The 15,406-nt window shown below is 43.8% G+C and overlaps 1 protein-coding gene across 2 annotated transcripts in view; it reads left to right on the top strand.

Moving 5' to 3' along the window:
- Positions 1–5,827: 5,827 nt before the first annotated feature.
- Positions 5,828–15,406, top strand: part of CLTRN (collectrin, amino acid transport regulator) — a gene marked incomplete at both ends in the record, with an annotated part of 28,009 nt that continues 18,430 nt past the window's right edge. The window contains 3 exons of one of the 2 annotated variants that reach the window (XM_084259159.1): positions 5,828–5,885; positions 6,190–6,248; positions 10,200–10,285. In XM_084259159.1, the coding sequence (XP_084115285.1) occupies positions 5,828–5,885; positions 6,190–6,248; positions 10,200–10,285 (203 nt within the window). Of the gene's footprint in view, positions 5,886–6,189; positions 6,249–10,199; positions 10,286–15,406 lie in introns of those variants that run through there. The other variant, XM_084259160.1, reaches the window with a different exon arrangement.

The following is a 15,406-nucleotide window of genomic DNA, read 5'->3' as shown; positions in this document are numbered from 1 at the left end:
ATTCAAGATACTGGAAGCTGTTTTTCTTTGGCTAGGAATGTACAAAAATGTTTGCAATGTACCTCATTTCCACAGTCTTGAGCTGCTTAAAATACCAGGTTATGATTCAAATACCAATTTATTAGAAATCCAAATATTTCTGGGCCTTGAGAAATGCAAAATTGAACCCAAAAGTCCCTGCCCTTCAGGAACTTGACATTTGTAGGACACAAAAGTAAACCATGGGGGCAGTAGTTCACACCTCTAAACGTAAACAAAACACCACAGGGAGCCTTGTGGACTGGACAAGGCTACTCCAAATAAAATCATAAACAAAAAAAAGGGAAGGTTTCTCAGAGGAAGTGGCCATGGAGGCAGACTTGGAACAACAACTAAGACGTTTATAGGTGCTCAAATTAAATAGCTTGAGCCGAACCCACAGGTAGGCCAGAGGCAGGAAAGGGCCCCCTTAGGGACTAGCTGGCCAGTGGCTCAGGGGAAGGCGGGAAGGAGGCGTCAGAGTAGATGCTTCTGAGAAGCCTCAGCTGGCTTCAGATCTTCCAGGCCTAAGAGCTGCACTTCCCTGACATTGGCCCTGGGGTGCTGACTGAGCTTAGAATGTGAGGGTGACTTCCATGTAACTGACAAGGAGCAGAAGGACAGTGGGAGGTGGAAACAACATTCTGTGGCTGTGGATGGGCTGTGGGTGTGCCTGAACTTCGTGTTCGCAGGCTGCTGGCGCTGCACTTGCAGCCCGTATGTGACCCGGGTTCCAGCAACCAGGCAACTATTCTTTCTTATTAGCCATCTTAATAAAAGGAGAAATTAGTTTATTTTTAATAATAATTTCAGAATCTAATGGTATTAAAATCTTACAGCATGCTTGATTTTACACACACACACACACACACACACACACACAGTTCCATCTTATCTCTCATCCTTTTGTGAACTATTTCTATCAACCCAAAGACAAGGAGAAAAAAGTTATCAGATAAAGGTCTAAATGATATTTCTAAAGTTTGTGGATTGTTGAGCAGCATCTCCGGCCTCTACCCACTAGATGCCAATAGCACCCTCCCCAATGGGACAACCACAAAGTCTCCAAATAGTCCCCAAATAGCCTCTGATTGAGAACTGCTGGAACCATTTAGTTAAAATATAATATTTTTCACAACAGACAAAAATACTTTATCTTTCCATGCACCTTAATGCTGATGGTTTAAAGAGAGTAATTTTTTTCTCGTCTCTTAATTACACCGAGGATAGACTAATTATTGCAAACATCTTAATATTCATTCCAGTTTAAACTATGAAGGATCATGTTTATTCAGAATTCTACAGCTTCTATTCTAAAAATTGTTGATTGGGAATATTTAATTAAGATGTCAGCTTAGGGACCTCCCTGGTGGCGCAAGTGGTTAAGACACAACCTATGAAGCTGTCCGCAGCTTCTGCAGCACGAGTTCGATCCCTGGCCAGCCAGGGAGCAACCCACATGGCACAGCAGACCTCTCCTGACTCGCCCGCTGCTCCCCTCAGCAGTGTGTTTCAGTCAGTCTGCCTGTTCTGTTCCCCACTCTGTCTCTGGGGAATCCTCTCCCCCCGCCCCCCACATCTCTGGCCTGTACCCCAGCTCTTGTATGTGTACATAAATAAATCATAAAAAAGATGTCAGCTTAAAAAGTGCAAGATTTTGATCTTATAAAAAGTTTCCATGTTCAGCAACTAAGATTTGATTTCTTTTAATGTGTTACAACCAGTACATTTCCAACACCCAATAATAAAAATATGCGGAGTGAAGTTTCATTTGAAATGGTTTCCATTTCCTTTAGTAGATTTAGTTTCTATAGTTTTAGTGAATTTCTGTTTGTGACAATGAAACAGAAAAATCAGGGTCAAAATTCAAAAGTGACATTGGTCCTCCCTGCCTTTTGTTTTATTGCAGGTAAATGGAGCATTCATATCCCCACATGCTTTTACAACTCTGATGAACTTTAAAAAGCATCATGCATGAATCGAAAGAACGACTCACTTGTTTTCTTTTTGTGTGATCTCATATTTAATTTACTCTCCAGAGCAGTGGATCAATAGTTATGTGCCGAGAAACTGCTTTTCAATAATGTTGTGGAGTATGAAAAACATGGAGAAATCAATTTCTTTTTCCTGTCTGAGGAGACTGGGTGCCTGTTGTATTGCCCATGGCAACAGTAATCTCAACTTTTTATCTAAGTTCTCTAAACTCTAAACATTGGAAGTAAATAGCAACATATACACAGAATGAAGCTGCTTTATTTGTCAGCACTCCCACCGTTACTAATGAATTATTATGTTCTTATATGTGAAAAGAGCACTGGATGAGGTAAGTTTGATATGAATTCTCTGGAAGTTTAATACTTAAAATTGTGCATGAAAAAGACTGGGCAAGATTTTGAAAAGTGGAAGAAATAAGAATATGTTGAGGCAAGAGCAATAATATCTTACTGTCTATCAAACTCTTTAATTAATTGTTAAATATTTTTCACCTTCTAGGTAATTCATACCTTGTCTGGGCTTTTATATTTTAGGTTATTGACAGTGTCTTATCATTGTACTTTTTGTCTTTATGTTCACTTGGCAAGACCTATAAGAGTGAATATTTTAATCATTCCATTTTTGGCTGCTGTCGCTTGAGTTATTGTCAGAAACTTTCCTAAGCCAAGATGGGGATGTAAAAAAAAAAGACTATTTAGAAAATAAGAATGAGATCACTGTACATCTATACTAAGTGTGTCAGGTGGTCAAAATAGTATTCCAAGGAAAATTCATAGCCAGAGATATTTTCTTTATAACTGAGAAAGATTAAAAGTAAATACACCTATTAGCCAAGAGTTATAAAAAAGAACAAGTATAAATGACAACAGGAGTAAGAATTTAATGTATGTTATTTAAGAGTAATGTATCAGAAAAGAGAAAGAAAAGAATTGAAAATGAAATCCAAGATCTTGTTCTTTAATTAAACAACAAGAATAGATAAACCTTCGCAAGAATGATGGAAAATAAGTAAAAATTAATATATACACTAAAACATAAAGGGAATATAGCAATGAGTGCAAATGTTTTCTGGGAAAAGTATCTGAAGTCCATGAGAAGAGTGGAAAATCTTGGTGAAATCAATCACTTTCTTGGAAGTTGTAAGCAGTCAAAGTGGACTCAGAAGTATGGAACCCGTGCTAAGTGCCATGTAAGAAATGAAGATTTTGAAAGAACTCTTGTTTCCCAAAATACGTGATTCAGATTAAACTCTATTCTGATTTCATTCTACATTTCTAAAAATCTCTAAACACTGATGATGTTAGACATCTTTCTTAAAAAAAAAAAAAGATATCTTTCTATACTGTTTTCAAGAGGGTGATATAAGGGCAGGAAAAAATCAACGCCATGAATTGGCACTTGCGAAAGAACCTATTCGATAGCTGCTATGAAAATAGATTTCAAAGCCTAAGTGGATGGGGGACAGTGATTAAGTCCCGAAGCATGTTACAAATCAACAGTCTGAATTTATCAAGAGAGTGGATCAATACAAAGATATATATTAATATAATGCACCAAGTTGTAAAAATCCTGGGATCAGTAGAGACTGAAAAGGCAATTGAGCAAATTCAACATCAGTCATTGATAAGATTTTTGGTAAACGAGAGATTAAAGGATCCTTTTATGTGATGACATGTTGAATTGAAAATGGTACACTAGACCCTGTGGAGCTGCTTTCCCATCAGAGTAAGGAAGAAGACAAGGGTCCTGGTCATTCCCACCACGAGGTCACCTTGTTCCGATGGCAAGGCCGCAGCCAGACAAAACAACAGCATGGCACGAGAACGTGCAAGAAGACCCGAGACTGGGGAAGCAGGTGCTGACCGTTAAGATGCACTCACAGCGCTCATCCAGGCCGGTGGTATTTGGGATGTTTTGTACTTTTCTCTTTTTGCCTCTCTGTATTTTCTATAAAGAACATTTATTGCTCTTTTTCAATTTTTTGAAAATGAGAAATCATAATTAAAAAGAGAAGAGGTTTTCTTCTCTTTTCAAATGAATGGCTTACACCCACTAGAACCGCTTTTTACTGTCTTCACCAGTGACAAAGTGAAAGCAAAGGAGAGAGAGTGGGTGCTCTGGCGAGGTGTGAGACTCCAGGAAAGCTCATCCGATTCCTTTCTCTGCCATGGCTTTGTTCTTCCAAGGAAGAAATCACTGGGCTTCCTTATCATCCCCACCTGGTGGCTTTTCCTTCCCTGCTGGCTTTATCTAGTCCAGCCTTTCCCGAGATAACTGCATCCAGCCTGACTGTTTTCAAGGGTTGGTTAGGGGAGGTCTTCCTTCTAGGAAATTTCCACTTCACCGCATCTTGCAATTGCTGCAGTGAGGGGGCTAAGATTGGGCTGCCTCCCCCTCTGGTGCAGCTTTTCCTGGGCCTGCCCTTGGGGGCGAAGGGAGGGCAGGAGAAAGCGCTTCCTCAGGTGGAGCTGCTGAAGGGAAACGGGCTACTGGGCTACCAAGGGTACGCGGGCCCTCAGAGTGTTGCTCGAGTGTTGTTGCCTTTTTCTTTTTGCTTCAAAAATCCAAATGTTCTGTTGAACGTCAGAATCCTCCAGTGTCATTTTTCCGTTCCTGGTTTTCAAGAAAGGAGGTGGGATTGGGGAACCGAATTCGCGAAGAGGCAGCGTGGTGGCAAGGAAAGCCCTGACGTGGCCCCGCTGGGAAGCTTCCAGAGGCCTCTGGAGCAAGCCCACTAGGGGGAAGAGTCTCTTCCACTGTTCTAGGAATGCCCAGAGCACGGCTGAGGCTTCGGGGCAATTTCTATTTGGACCAGTGATGACCTAGGCGCGGTGCGTTCAGGGTGGAGACGGGGTTCAAGTGTCAGTCACCAGCTGGGGGCCTGACACCCACTCCGCCGCCCTGTGGCCACCAGTGCCTTGCTGCCAGCTCTCGGTTTCCTCCCGAGGGAGATGAATACCAGCAGCGGCCGTGAGGTGTTGTTTGCAGGGTCGGAGACATTTCCCAGCAAAGCCTGTTCGTGGTAGGCAGCTCCTGACTCCCATCCTACCACCGGCCGGACCAAGGCCCTCGCTGGCCCCCGTATCTGCTTCCCTGAACTGAATTGACAGTTCGTTTCTCAGTGCCACTGGCCCCATTTCAGGGGTCCCCAGCACCTCTGCCTAGTGGCCACCATGTTGAACAGTGCAGAGGAGAACATGTCCATCAGCACAGAATGTTCAGTGGACAGCTCGCTCTACACTGTGAACCTTGCTTTTGCACAAGCGCCAGACCTCAGGGCTGACCACGTCCATTCCCTTTGAGCTGCAAGCTCCCCTCAGTGTTTGTTTCCCTGCAGAGGTGTGAGTCAGGTGAGGCATTTTGGAGGGGCAGGGGCAGGGGCAGGGACACAGACAGACAGAGGAGTGATGTTTGTTTCCCCAATTAAGATAACTTATCTGTGAGCCAGGTATTTGAGCCCTGCAAAGAAGGAAGGTTCCTGACAAACCCAGCAGGGAGGACTCTTCCCAGACAGCACCAGGGTCGTGGGAGGATTCCAGCTTTGAGTCAGCAGAGGAAACATTCTTTGCAGGTAGAGTTTGGGAAGGACAACTAATCTGTTTTCCAAACAGATTTCTGTAAATAACTGACAGGAGATGGGCTGCTTCCATCAAAGTATTAACCCAAATGATGGGGGTTAATCATTAAACCTTTTAGGTGGTGGCTAGCTTGTTTCTCTGATATTCTAATCCGGGTCACAGAATGGCTAAGGCAGCTTTAAATGGAGAGTGGATTTTTTCCCCTCCTTTTGCCTTGTGTTTTCCACTCTGAAAGAATGTTGTGGTTGCTCTTTTTTGTGGTGACTGCTATTCACGCTGAACTCTGTCAACCAGGTAAGCAGCCTTGTAACTTCAAAATAGATGAACAGTTTTCTAAGTGATTGACACATCTTTGACTGAAAAACCTTTTTGTTTTTCTAAATCTGGGGACGTGTTGTGGCTTAAAAGGTGAGCCTGCAACTTTTATGGATTTGAAAGAAAACTTGAAACCATCTAAGATGATTGTAGTTCAAGTATTAGGGGACAGTGGAATGGTAGTTCTGTGTTCTGTTGATTTGAGTTGCATGAAATATTAATATTTGTCAGGCTGTGGGCAGATTTTATAATCTTGTACTGCTCTCTCTTTTCTTTTTGGCAGATGCAGAAAATGCTTTTAAAGTGAGGCTTAGTATCAGAACAGCTCTGGGAGAGAATGCGGTAAGTGGAGAACTTACATATTCATTGGAAATTCTGTTTGCTACTAACTGTGCTTTCTCTATTCATCAGTCCCTGCAGAGTTATCCTAAATTTGCATGGATTACTTCTGTAGACCTCAAATCTGACTTTTTGTTCAAGTGAAAAAAACTTACAGGAAAATAGAAATTGATACTAAAGTGATTTTCCCTAAAGCCATTAACCTGCAGTATATGCTAAACAATAAGTGAAATTTTGCATCAGACATAACAGTTCAGCAGACTTGAATGTTCAAGCCAGGGTGTCTGAGTCAGGCGCACAGGTCTGGATTGGATTCTAGCTCTGCACTGTTGTGTCATTCGAATTTGTCAGCCCCAGTTTTCCCGTCACTGAAAAGAGGGATTGGATCTACCCACATACGTTCTTTCATGGCACAAAACACTTCCCATTCTAATGTGAAGTTTCTTCTGTTCTTCACAGCAATAATGTGAAATACAGCCTAAATTAAAGCTAAAAAATACTCACAGCACTCCTATAGCTATAGGAGGAGTAGCTTTTGTATAATGCTAGCTTCCCTTTCCCAGTGTGGCCTGTGAAACTTGTTCTCCAGCAGAAGGCAATATTAAAATGCCTCTGGCTAGAAAACATAAAGGCGCTCTGGGGCTTAGAGGCGTTGTGTTTGCAGGCCATCCTCCCAACACGTTGCTTTATTCACCCAATGGGTAATGGTCGTTACAACAGCCAGGATTTATTGAGAACTTAGTTTGATTTTCTAACTGGGACCCTTCTAAGTAAGCACTTTGTTCACATCAGCTCATTGAACCCTCTCAACAACCTTTTGAGGACGGTAGTGCAGGTATTCCCATTCCCAGTGGATGGATGAGAAATCTGAGGTACAAAGAGATTAAGGGACCTGCTTAAGATCTCAGTTCAGCCAGTGGCAGAGGTAAGATTTGAAGCCAGGAGGAAGTCTGGCTTCAGAATCCACTCTGTTCTGGCAGGTAGGGTCGCTTATCCCAGGATCCTCTGAGGGCAGGCACCATGGTGGCTGGGGAGCTGCACTGGCAGCTACAGTCAGTCTTGTCCCTGCTCTCCTAGAACTTGTAGTAAAGGGAGAATTGGTTGTCCATTAAATATTCAGCAAGCCCAATGGAAATGTACAGTCTTGACAACTACTACAGGAAAGAGAAGTCCTTGGGGCTCTGGCCTCCTCAGGGTGCAGGCTGCAGTACCTGGCATTTGCTGTGAGCGCCAAAGCGTGAATAGAAGTGAACCTGAGGATAAAAGAAAACAGGGCAGAGGGAACAGTATGTGCAAATGCTTATTGCAGTAAGGAGTGCCGTGAGAAAGAGGGTGGGAGGAAGGCTGAGGTGTCTGGAATGAGCGCTGAGGAAGTGCATGGTGCGATGAGCTTAGCGAGAAAGGTGAGGTCAGGACAAAGACTATGTGGACTGGGTTATAGGGAGTTTTGATATTGTCTTTAAAGCAAGTGGAAGTTTTATGTCATCATAGAATTAGTGTTTGGGAGACAGTTGGCCACATCGTGGAAGACAGATTGGAGTGAACCGGAGTAGAAAGGAGGAACCCCTGAGGAGGCAATTGGCGTAGTGGAGGCAAGAGATGGCATTCAGTTGCCTGCAGTGTGTCGGCGGAACGAGCATAGTGAAGGGATTGGAGGGCCACAGGGATGGTTTGATGAAGTAGGAAGGTGGAGGGGTCAAGGGGGAGATTTTTTCCTAACTGCAACTGGGTGCTAATGCTCCATTGTGAATCAGTAACCAGGTAAAGGCAAGAAAATCTTGACTTTAATTTTGGATTTACTGAGTTTGAGTTCTTATTGACGAATGGCAGGGGCAGAGCTGGCTTGCAATATACGTTCCTGAGTCACTTGCACTAAAATGGTAATGGAAGCCTGGAGTGGATGACAGTATTGAGGGGAAAGTGCAGCGTGGCAGGGGGACGGTGTAGTGTAGGCCTTGGAGCTTCTCTAGAACTTGAAGCCCTTGTAGAAGACAGTGAGCCTGCTGAGGGGGCCAGAGGGGTAGGAGGAAGGCCAGGAGAATGTTGTAAGAGAAAAGGGAAGAGGATGCTTGAAGATGGAGGGAGTGTTCTTAAGAGGCCAAGCAAGATGAGACTGAAAAGTGCCCCTTGTGTCCAACACCATGGAGGCCACTGGGGACTTGAGAGCCATTTAGTGGAGTGGCAGAGGAGGAAGACAGATAGTGGAGGGGGTGAAGAATAAGTGGGTCCTGAGCCAGTAAAGGTAGCAGTGTGGACAACTCCTTTGAGAATTTTGGCTGTGCGGGGCAGGCGAGAGAGAGCACTAGGCGGAAGGGCTGGAAGGGGGAAGGCTGAATAAATTTGGTTTGCTGTTGCTTTCGTGGGAAAGAATTGAGCATGGTCCAAAGTCAGGGGACAGACTCCAGTCAACATGAAATACACAGAGAAGAGGGCAAATGGATGTCCAGATCCTAAGGAGGGCAGAAGGGAATCATTCCTAATGAGGTGGACCACGTGGCCATTTACAGGGAGCGAACACCACCCCAGGGTCTGCTGGGAGGATGTGTGTCTCTGGAGGATGCTTTGTATTTGGTGGCAGGGCTATGGGGGAGTTTATTTATTTATTATTGTGTTAAAGATTTTTTATTCATGCATACAAGACCCGGGGTACAGGCCAGATGTGCGGGAGGGTGAGAGGACTCACCAGAGACAGAGTGGGGAACAGAACAGGCAGACCGACTGAAACACACTGCTGAGGGGAGCAGCGGGTAGACAGGAGAGGTCTGCTCCGCCATGTGGGTATCTTGCCAGCCGGCCGGGATAGAACCCGTGCTGCAGAGGCTGCGGACAGCTTCACAGTGCTGTGCCCAACCGCCTGCACCACGGGGGAGGCCCTATGGGGGAGTTTAAATGGATGACTTGAGGTGTATCTATAAAGCATGAAGCAAGAGCATCAGTGAAAGTGAGGTGTAAGGGAAAGCATTGAGATTTGGGGTCCCTGAAGAAGGTGTAAAGTAGTTGTTCTGAGCCTTGAGAGAGAGCTGACAGAGAAGTGTCAGGGTTAGGGCTTCCTAGGCCATTTGAGGGTCATGAATTTTCTTAAACTGGCAAACCCTGTTTTGTGACTTTCTCCAGTTACACTTGATCACTCGTCTAAGGCAGCTGAAACAGGTATCACAGATTGTGTGCTTTGAACAGCAGCAATTTATCGCCTCTCTGTTCTAGAGGCTAGAAATCCCAGATCAGAGTGTCGGCAGGGTTTGTTCCTTCTGAGGTCTGTGGGGGAAGGATTTGTTCCAAGCCTCTCTCCTGACTTATAGATGCTGTCTTCGCCCGCTGTCCTTGTCTGTGCCTCAACTTCTTCTTATAAGGACACCAGTCATATTGGTTTAGGGCCCACCTGAATGATTGCAATTTACCTAATCACCTCTTAAAGACTATGTCCAAGTTCGGTCACATTCTGAGGTTCTGGGATTTAGGGCTTCAACTTATAAATTGGGGGTGGGGTGGGGAATGGTGGTGGTGGTGGTGGTGGTGGTGGAGGTGGGGGAAATTCAGCCCGTAACATGCACACATACTCAAGTTTCCAGCTAAGAAAATAAAATTGTACCAGTGTTAATAAAAGGAAACCGAGAGGGAGAGTGAGTTTACAAGGGAAGCAAGAAAGAGGGACGGGAGCTGTATATATGTCCAGGATGACATGCCCAGGTCCCCACAGACACGGACTGTGACTCATAAGCCAGGCTCTGAAGAAGATAGCGCAGTGGAAGATGTAGCACACTTGGAATGACAGGATGTCCAGGAAACCCTCTCCTGAACATTATTGTGAGAGAGAGAGAGAGAGAGTGCGTGCCTGTGCGGGCATGTGTGTGAGAGAGAGAGAACCTACTCCATGGCCGCAGTTAGATTCCAGTAGGCCATTTTGTACCCCATATGCCTCTTCAGGTTGCATTTTCTGCTTTACTTCTCTTTCAGTATGCCTGGGATACAAATGAGGAATATCTCTTCAAAGCAATGGTGGCTTTCTCCATGAGGAAAGTTCCCAACAGAGAAAACACAGAGTAAGTAGTTACAAATCTTAACTGATTATTTGCAGTATTTGAGACAATTCATTAATTCAAAACTCAGTGTTGAAAAAATAACATATTAACCTATTTTTAAGGGATTCGTATTTTAATTTAACATTGAAAAAAGCTTTTGTAACTCAGCTTATAGTTTATGTCACGTTCCTATACTGGCTTTTGTTTAATAGGCACTGTGAAGGTAAATATTAAAAAAAAATTGCAGTCATATGTCACAAGCCTTCTACATTTTTTTTTTTATTTTTGCTACATTAAAAGTGCATTTTAGGATATTGCTTTTTCTATTTTTTTTTATTAAATAATAAATTTTATTTTTATATTCCCCCATACAACTGCACATGCCCCATTCTGACCCCAATCCCTCCCCTCCCGGCCCCCACCCCCCAAAAAGTGTCTCTGGTTCATAGTTTTTGTTGATTTTGATTTTCACTTTCTTATAGTTATTCTTTTTCCTGATCCCTTATTTAAGTTTTCTAGATTCCTGCTATGAGTGAGACCATCCGGTATTTTTCTTTTTCTTTCCGGCTTATTTCGCTGAGCATGATCCCTTCCAGCGCCATCCATGTTGCTGCAAATTGCATGTGTTTATCTTTTTTGAATGCTGAGTAATATTCCATGGTGTATATGGACCACATCTTCTTGATCCAGTCATCTATTTTTGGGCATTTGGGTTGTTTCCAAAGCTTAGCTATTGTAAACAGTGCTGCTATAAACATAGGGGTGCAGGTGCCCTTTGGAATGGATGTTTCTGTGTCCTTTGGGTAAATACCTAGGAGTGGAATTGCTGGATCCTATGGAAGCTCTATGTTTAGTAGGTCCAGAAATCTCCACACAGCTCTCCATAGTGGTTGGACCAGTTTGCATTCCCACCAACAGTGCAGGAGAGTTCCTTTTTCTCCACACCCTCGCCAACATTTCTACATTTTTGTTGTTATATATTTCCCTTGCTGATAGCTAGAGAGAGAGAGAGAGAGAGAGAGAGAGAGAGAGAGAGAGAGAGCACTCTACACTCATCGCTTCAGTCTGTTCAGGCTACCATAACAAAATTCCACTGACTGGATGGCTTAAACAACAGAAATTTATTTCTCATGGTTGCAGAGACTGGGAAATCCATAACCAAGGTGCTGGCAAGTAGGGTTCCTTCTGAGGCCTTTCTGTGTGCCTCACAGGCAGTGTGCCTGGCCGTGTGCTCGTGACCTCTTCTTGATAGGGGGCAAGGGGAGACGCACAGAGAGGCCTCTTTTGTGACTTCGTTTAACCTTAATGTCCTCCTTATAATGCTGTCTCTGAATGCAGTCATGCTTGTGGTTAGGTCTTCAAGATATGATTTGGGGGGAGCTTGGAGCGACAATTCAACCCATTTTGAAAATAACCCTACCTATGTATAGGTTCATCCCCCCCTTGGTATCTGCCAGAGTCCCTTGTTTTCTTAAAAAGCTTTATTACAATTTTTATTTAATAGTGTTCCATTTTTATCATTTCTTCCAGAGGAATCTTCTTTATTTATGATGTTTCCTTTCAGCCCTATTTGTGATCAGGGCGATGCTCCTGGTTTCTCTCCGCACCTCCCACCCTCTTCACCTTGAAAGACTAAATGACAGATGGGATTGATGAGCTAGAAGGAGAAACGGGGGTGGGGTTTCCCTTCTCTTTAGGAGCCCCTCAGGCAGCAGCATTTTCCCATGCAATCCCCTACGCTAGAGAGCCAGGCTCCGCCGGGCAGGAACGGTGCCTGTGATGCCACGTGTGCTGGTATGGCTGAGCACTGTTGGGCTTGGCAGGTGCCGGATCACAGGAGGTGGCAAACATCTTGCATGTACTTCAGCATGTGCTGACACCTGGCTTAGCTCAGCTCTAGTGGACACTGTGGAAGAACTTTATCACTTTAGGATTTTGTTTTAATTAGGAAGGAAGTTTGCCTCCTGATTAAAGTCATACCCTCCAACCCAGACTTTTATTGTGATTTCTGTCAGCTTCATTATTTTGTCTTCATGCTGTGATGGGCCAGAGCTTGGCAGAGAGGGTTGCTATTTACTGGTCTTCCTGAAACCCCCAGTGTCTGATGCATGGGCTGTGACTATAAAGAATGACACAGGAGTGGAGTTGGGTGGGACAAAATAAATAGATGATGTAGGTGTTTGTGTGTACACACATGTATACACGTGTCTTTTAAATAGGTAGTATATTCAATGATTCAAAAAATGAAAAGTAGGTATATAGTAAAACAAAGTTATGTCCTAAAATAACTATATTCTTATGTTGTAGAATTTTAGAAAAAAATATGTTAGTATCATATATCGTTAAACCACAACATTCCTTCCACAACTACTTATAGTATCTTTTGAAAGAACCCATAAAATATAGGTGATTGTAGTATAAAAAATTGAGAAGAAAACATATAAGGAAAAAAGCTGCTCATCATCTATCAATAGTAACTCCTGAAATAGTCTCTTTGTTCTTCTCGCTCTTCTTTTTCTACAGATTTTATACATTGCTGTGCTCATTCAACTACTTACTTTTTCTCTAAGTGCCTAAATTTCTCCTTGTGAATGGCTGTGTTAAATCACATGTTAGGAAAAAAATAAATCTGTAACATTTCAGGTTGACACAGGGAAGTTACTTTTCATATGTATTATGTTTTTCAGAACCCGGGTCACCGTGGGAGCCTTAATATCCCATCTAGTTTAGTGGCAAAGGCATTTGACTAGGAATCAGTGCAGTGTGTGGGAGAACTTTTGTTGCCAATATCAGTTGAGAAAAATGAAGTGCAAAACTAGATCAATGGCCGACAAACTTTCCGAATAAAGGGCCAGGCATTGCGAGCCCCAGCAAGACTGCCCAGGTTGGGGGCGGTGGGGAACGGCTGTCCAATGGGCAGACTGTGTTTCACATGCTGGTGGAGCCCGGCTCTGCGTCCTGCCCTCTCTCCAACCCCTGTCCCAGCCCTAAATGAGCAAGAATGAAGTTTGGTGGTGAGGGGTGTTGCAGGGCAGGTGTGGAGGAAGTGGGGCAGGGACAAAGATGGAGGCCACTCTGTCTGGCACTGCTGGAGGGAGAAGCTCCACGCTCCAGGCAGGAAGAAGGATCTGATGAGTTTAGGGTTAGATGGGCTTGAACTCTCCGATAGGGAGAAGTGACCGCAAAGCTCCACCGTCTGCTACAGAGGCTGTCAGGGAGGGGAGGCGACCGGCAGAGCCCCCAGGGGCGAGGGTAGGACACCCTAGCTCTCTCCTCCCTGTGGTCTACGCAGGTTCACCTGATGAACTGCATTTGCTGGGCTTGGGTCCATAGAATGAAGTAACTGCTGTTGAAAACCTACTATGTGCCTGGGGCTGCAGTTAATGTGAGACATCAGGTGGAAGCATAGAGGGAAAAACCGAGTGCTGTGGTTCCTCTGTACGGCACTCCCCTGTGGTATTGTGTGCTTGGGCCTGTGCAAGTCAAGAGGGCTAGGGCATGTCAGGGCCGAGTGCCTGATGAAATGCAGTGCATTACACTAACCCTAAGGGTAGGCGCTTCTGAAGGGCTTGAAGGGCGTTTCTGCAGACCTGTGGCTGCACAGGTCTCACACCCAACACGCTGACTCTGGTAAAAATGATGGGCAGATTAGCAGTGATGGAAAAAGGCAACTTCTGTGAAGTAATTTGGTACATTTGTTGATAGGAAATGCTTGCTTCTTATTTACTCTGTGTGCATCCCCCCCCCCCGTGTGTGCGCGTGTACGTGTGTGTGTGTGTGTGTGTGTATTAAGAATAGAAGATGGATGAAAAGATGTAGTGAGAGAAGGTTCTGGTTTCAATAGGTCAGGTTAACTTGAGGTTTTCATGGGGCTTTGGTTGAAGATATCAACCAGAGGTTGTAAGTTACACAGTGAGATGGATGCCAGATTTAGTGAAACAGCTGCATGTTTCCATGTTTTTCATGGAAAAACATTTGATGAATAAAATTGTGTAGTTTAAGGTGCACAGTATGTAGATTTGATGCATTTATAATTGCAATATGATTCATTGTAGCATTAGCTAACACCTCTCCCTACAACTCACATAATTATCATTTTTGTTTTGTAGTGCCAACAATAAAGATTGAGTTTCTCAGCAAGTTAACATTTAAAATAGAGCATTGTTGTCTGTAATTACTATACTATGTATTAGATCTCCAGGACTTATTTATCTAAGTTGCAAGTCACAAGGATTTTAAAATATTGACAGCAGTTTCTAAGGTAACTAGAATCTAAAGTTTATTCTACTTCAAGTTTATTCAAAAATTGTTTTTTAAAGGGTAATTTCTCATTTTTACCAAGAGGTGGAAGTCTAACTCAGGCATAGTATTCTCTTTCTGAGCTCGGCGGGCATGGAATGGATTTCTTCCTCTGCCTAATTCTTCCAGGATAAGTCTTGTGATCTGAAAGGAACAACTTGCCGTTGTGCCCACGGTAAGGGGATTAAGGGTCTTGTGCCAGTAAAACAGCAGCCCAGCTCCTATTTAGTCCTTTTGATTCCAGTAACAAGAGCCCGATTCTTACACCCCTTGGATGCAGTTGGCCGTGTTTGGCGCCATTGATGAGAAATAGCAGTGGAGCCAAGTCTTAGAGAATTACCTTCAGCCCAGGCTCCCCACACTTGATGCAAGGAGTAGGCATTTAACCTCGTTGCACTGCTGTGCTTAAAGAAGCCACTTGGTTAAAACAATTGGTGCAGTCAAGCCCATCTAAATGTAAAATCTGGAAAATACAGCTTTGCTGTTCAGCAGTGCTAATGGCATCTCAGCTTATTTATTACATGAAAATACTTTTAAAGGACATGTTTAGTACAATAAGTGCTTCTTGGCTGATTGATTTCTCATTCTGTGCAAACCCGTGAGGACACTCACTGTCGTCCCACTTGGAAGAAGTCACTGCTTGTGCATGATCTGTAATGGAAGGAGCTTGTAGCCTTTGGTTGCTGATAAGCGAACTCCTGAAATCTGCACAATCAGTCTTCATGTTACGTTCTTCCTAGTGCCAACTCTTCGTATACTTACCTTTCCTGCTGGCTACCCCATCTACGCTATAACCAGGAGTCTTCGCATACTAGAGCCTTCTCTCTGTTCATTTGTCTCAAT

This window comes from Talpa europaea (assembly GCF_964194135.1).
Source record: "Talpa europaea genome assembly, chromosome: X".
In the NCBI taxonomy this organism is placed as follows: domain Eukaryota; kingdom Metazoa; phylum Chordata; class Mammalia; order Eulipotyphla; family Talpidae; genus Talpa; species Talpa europaea.
Note: the sequence above shows the minus strand (reverse complement) of the source record. Positions and strands in the feature narration are given on the sequence as shown.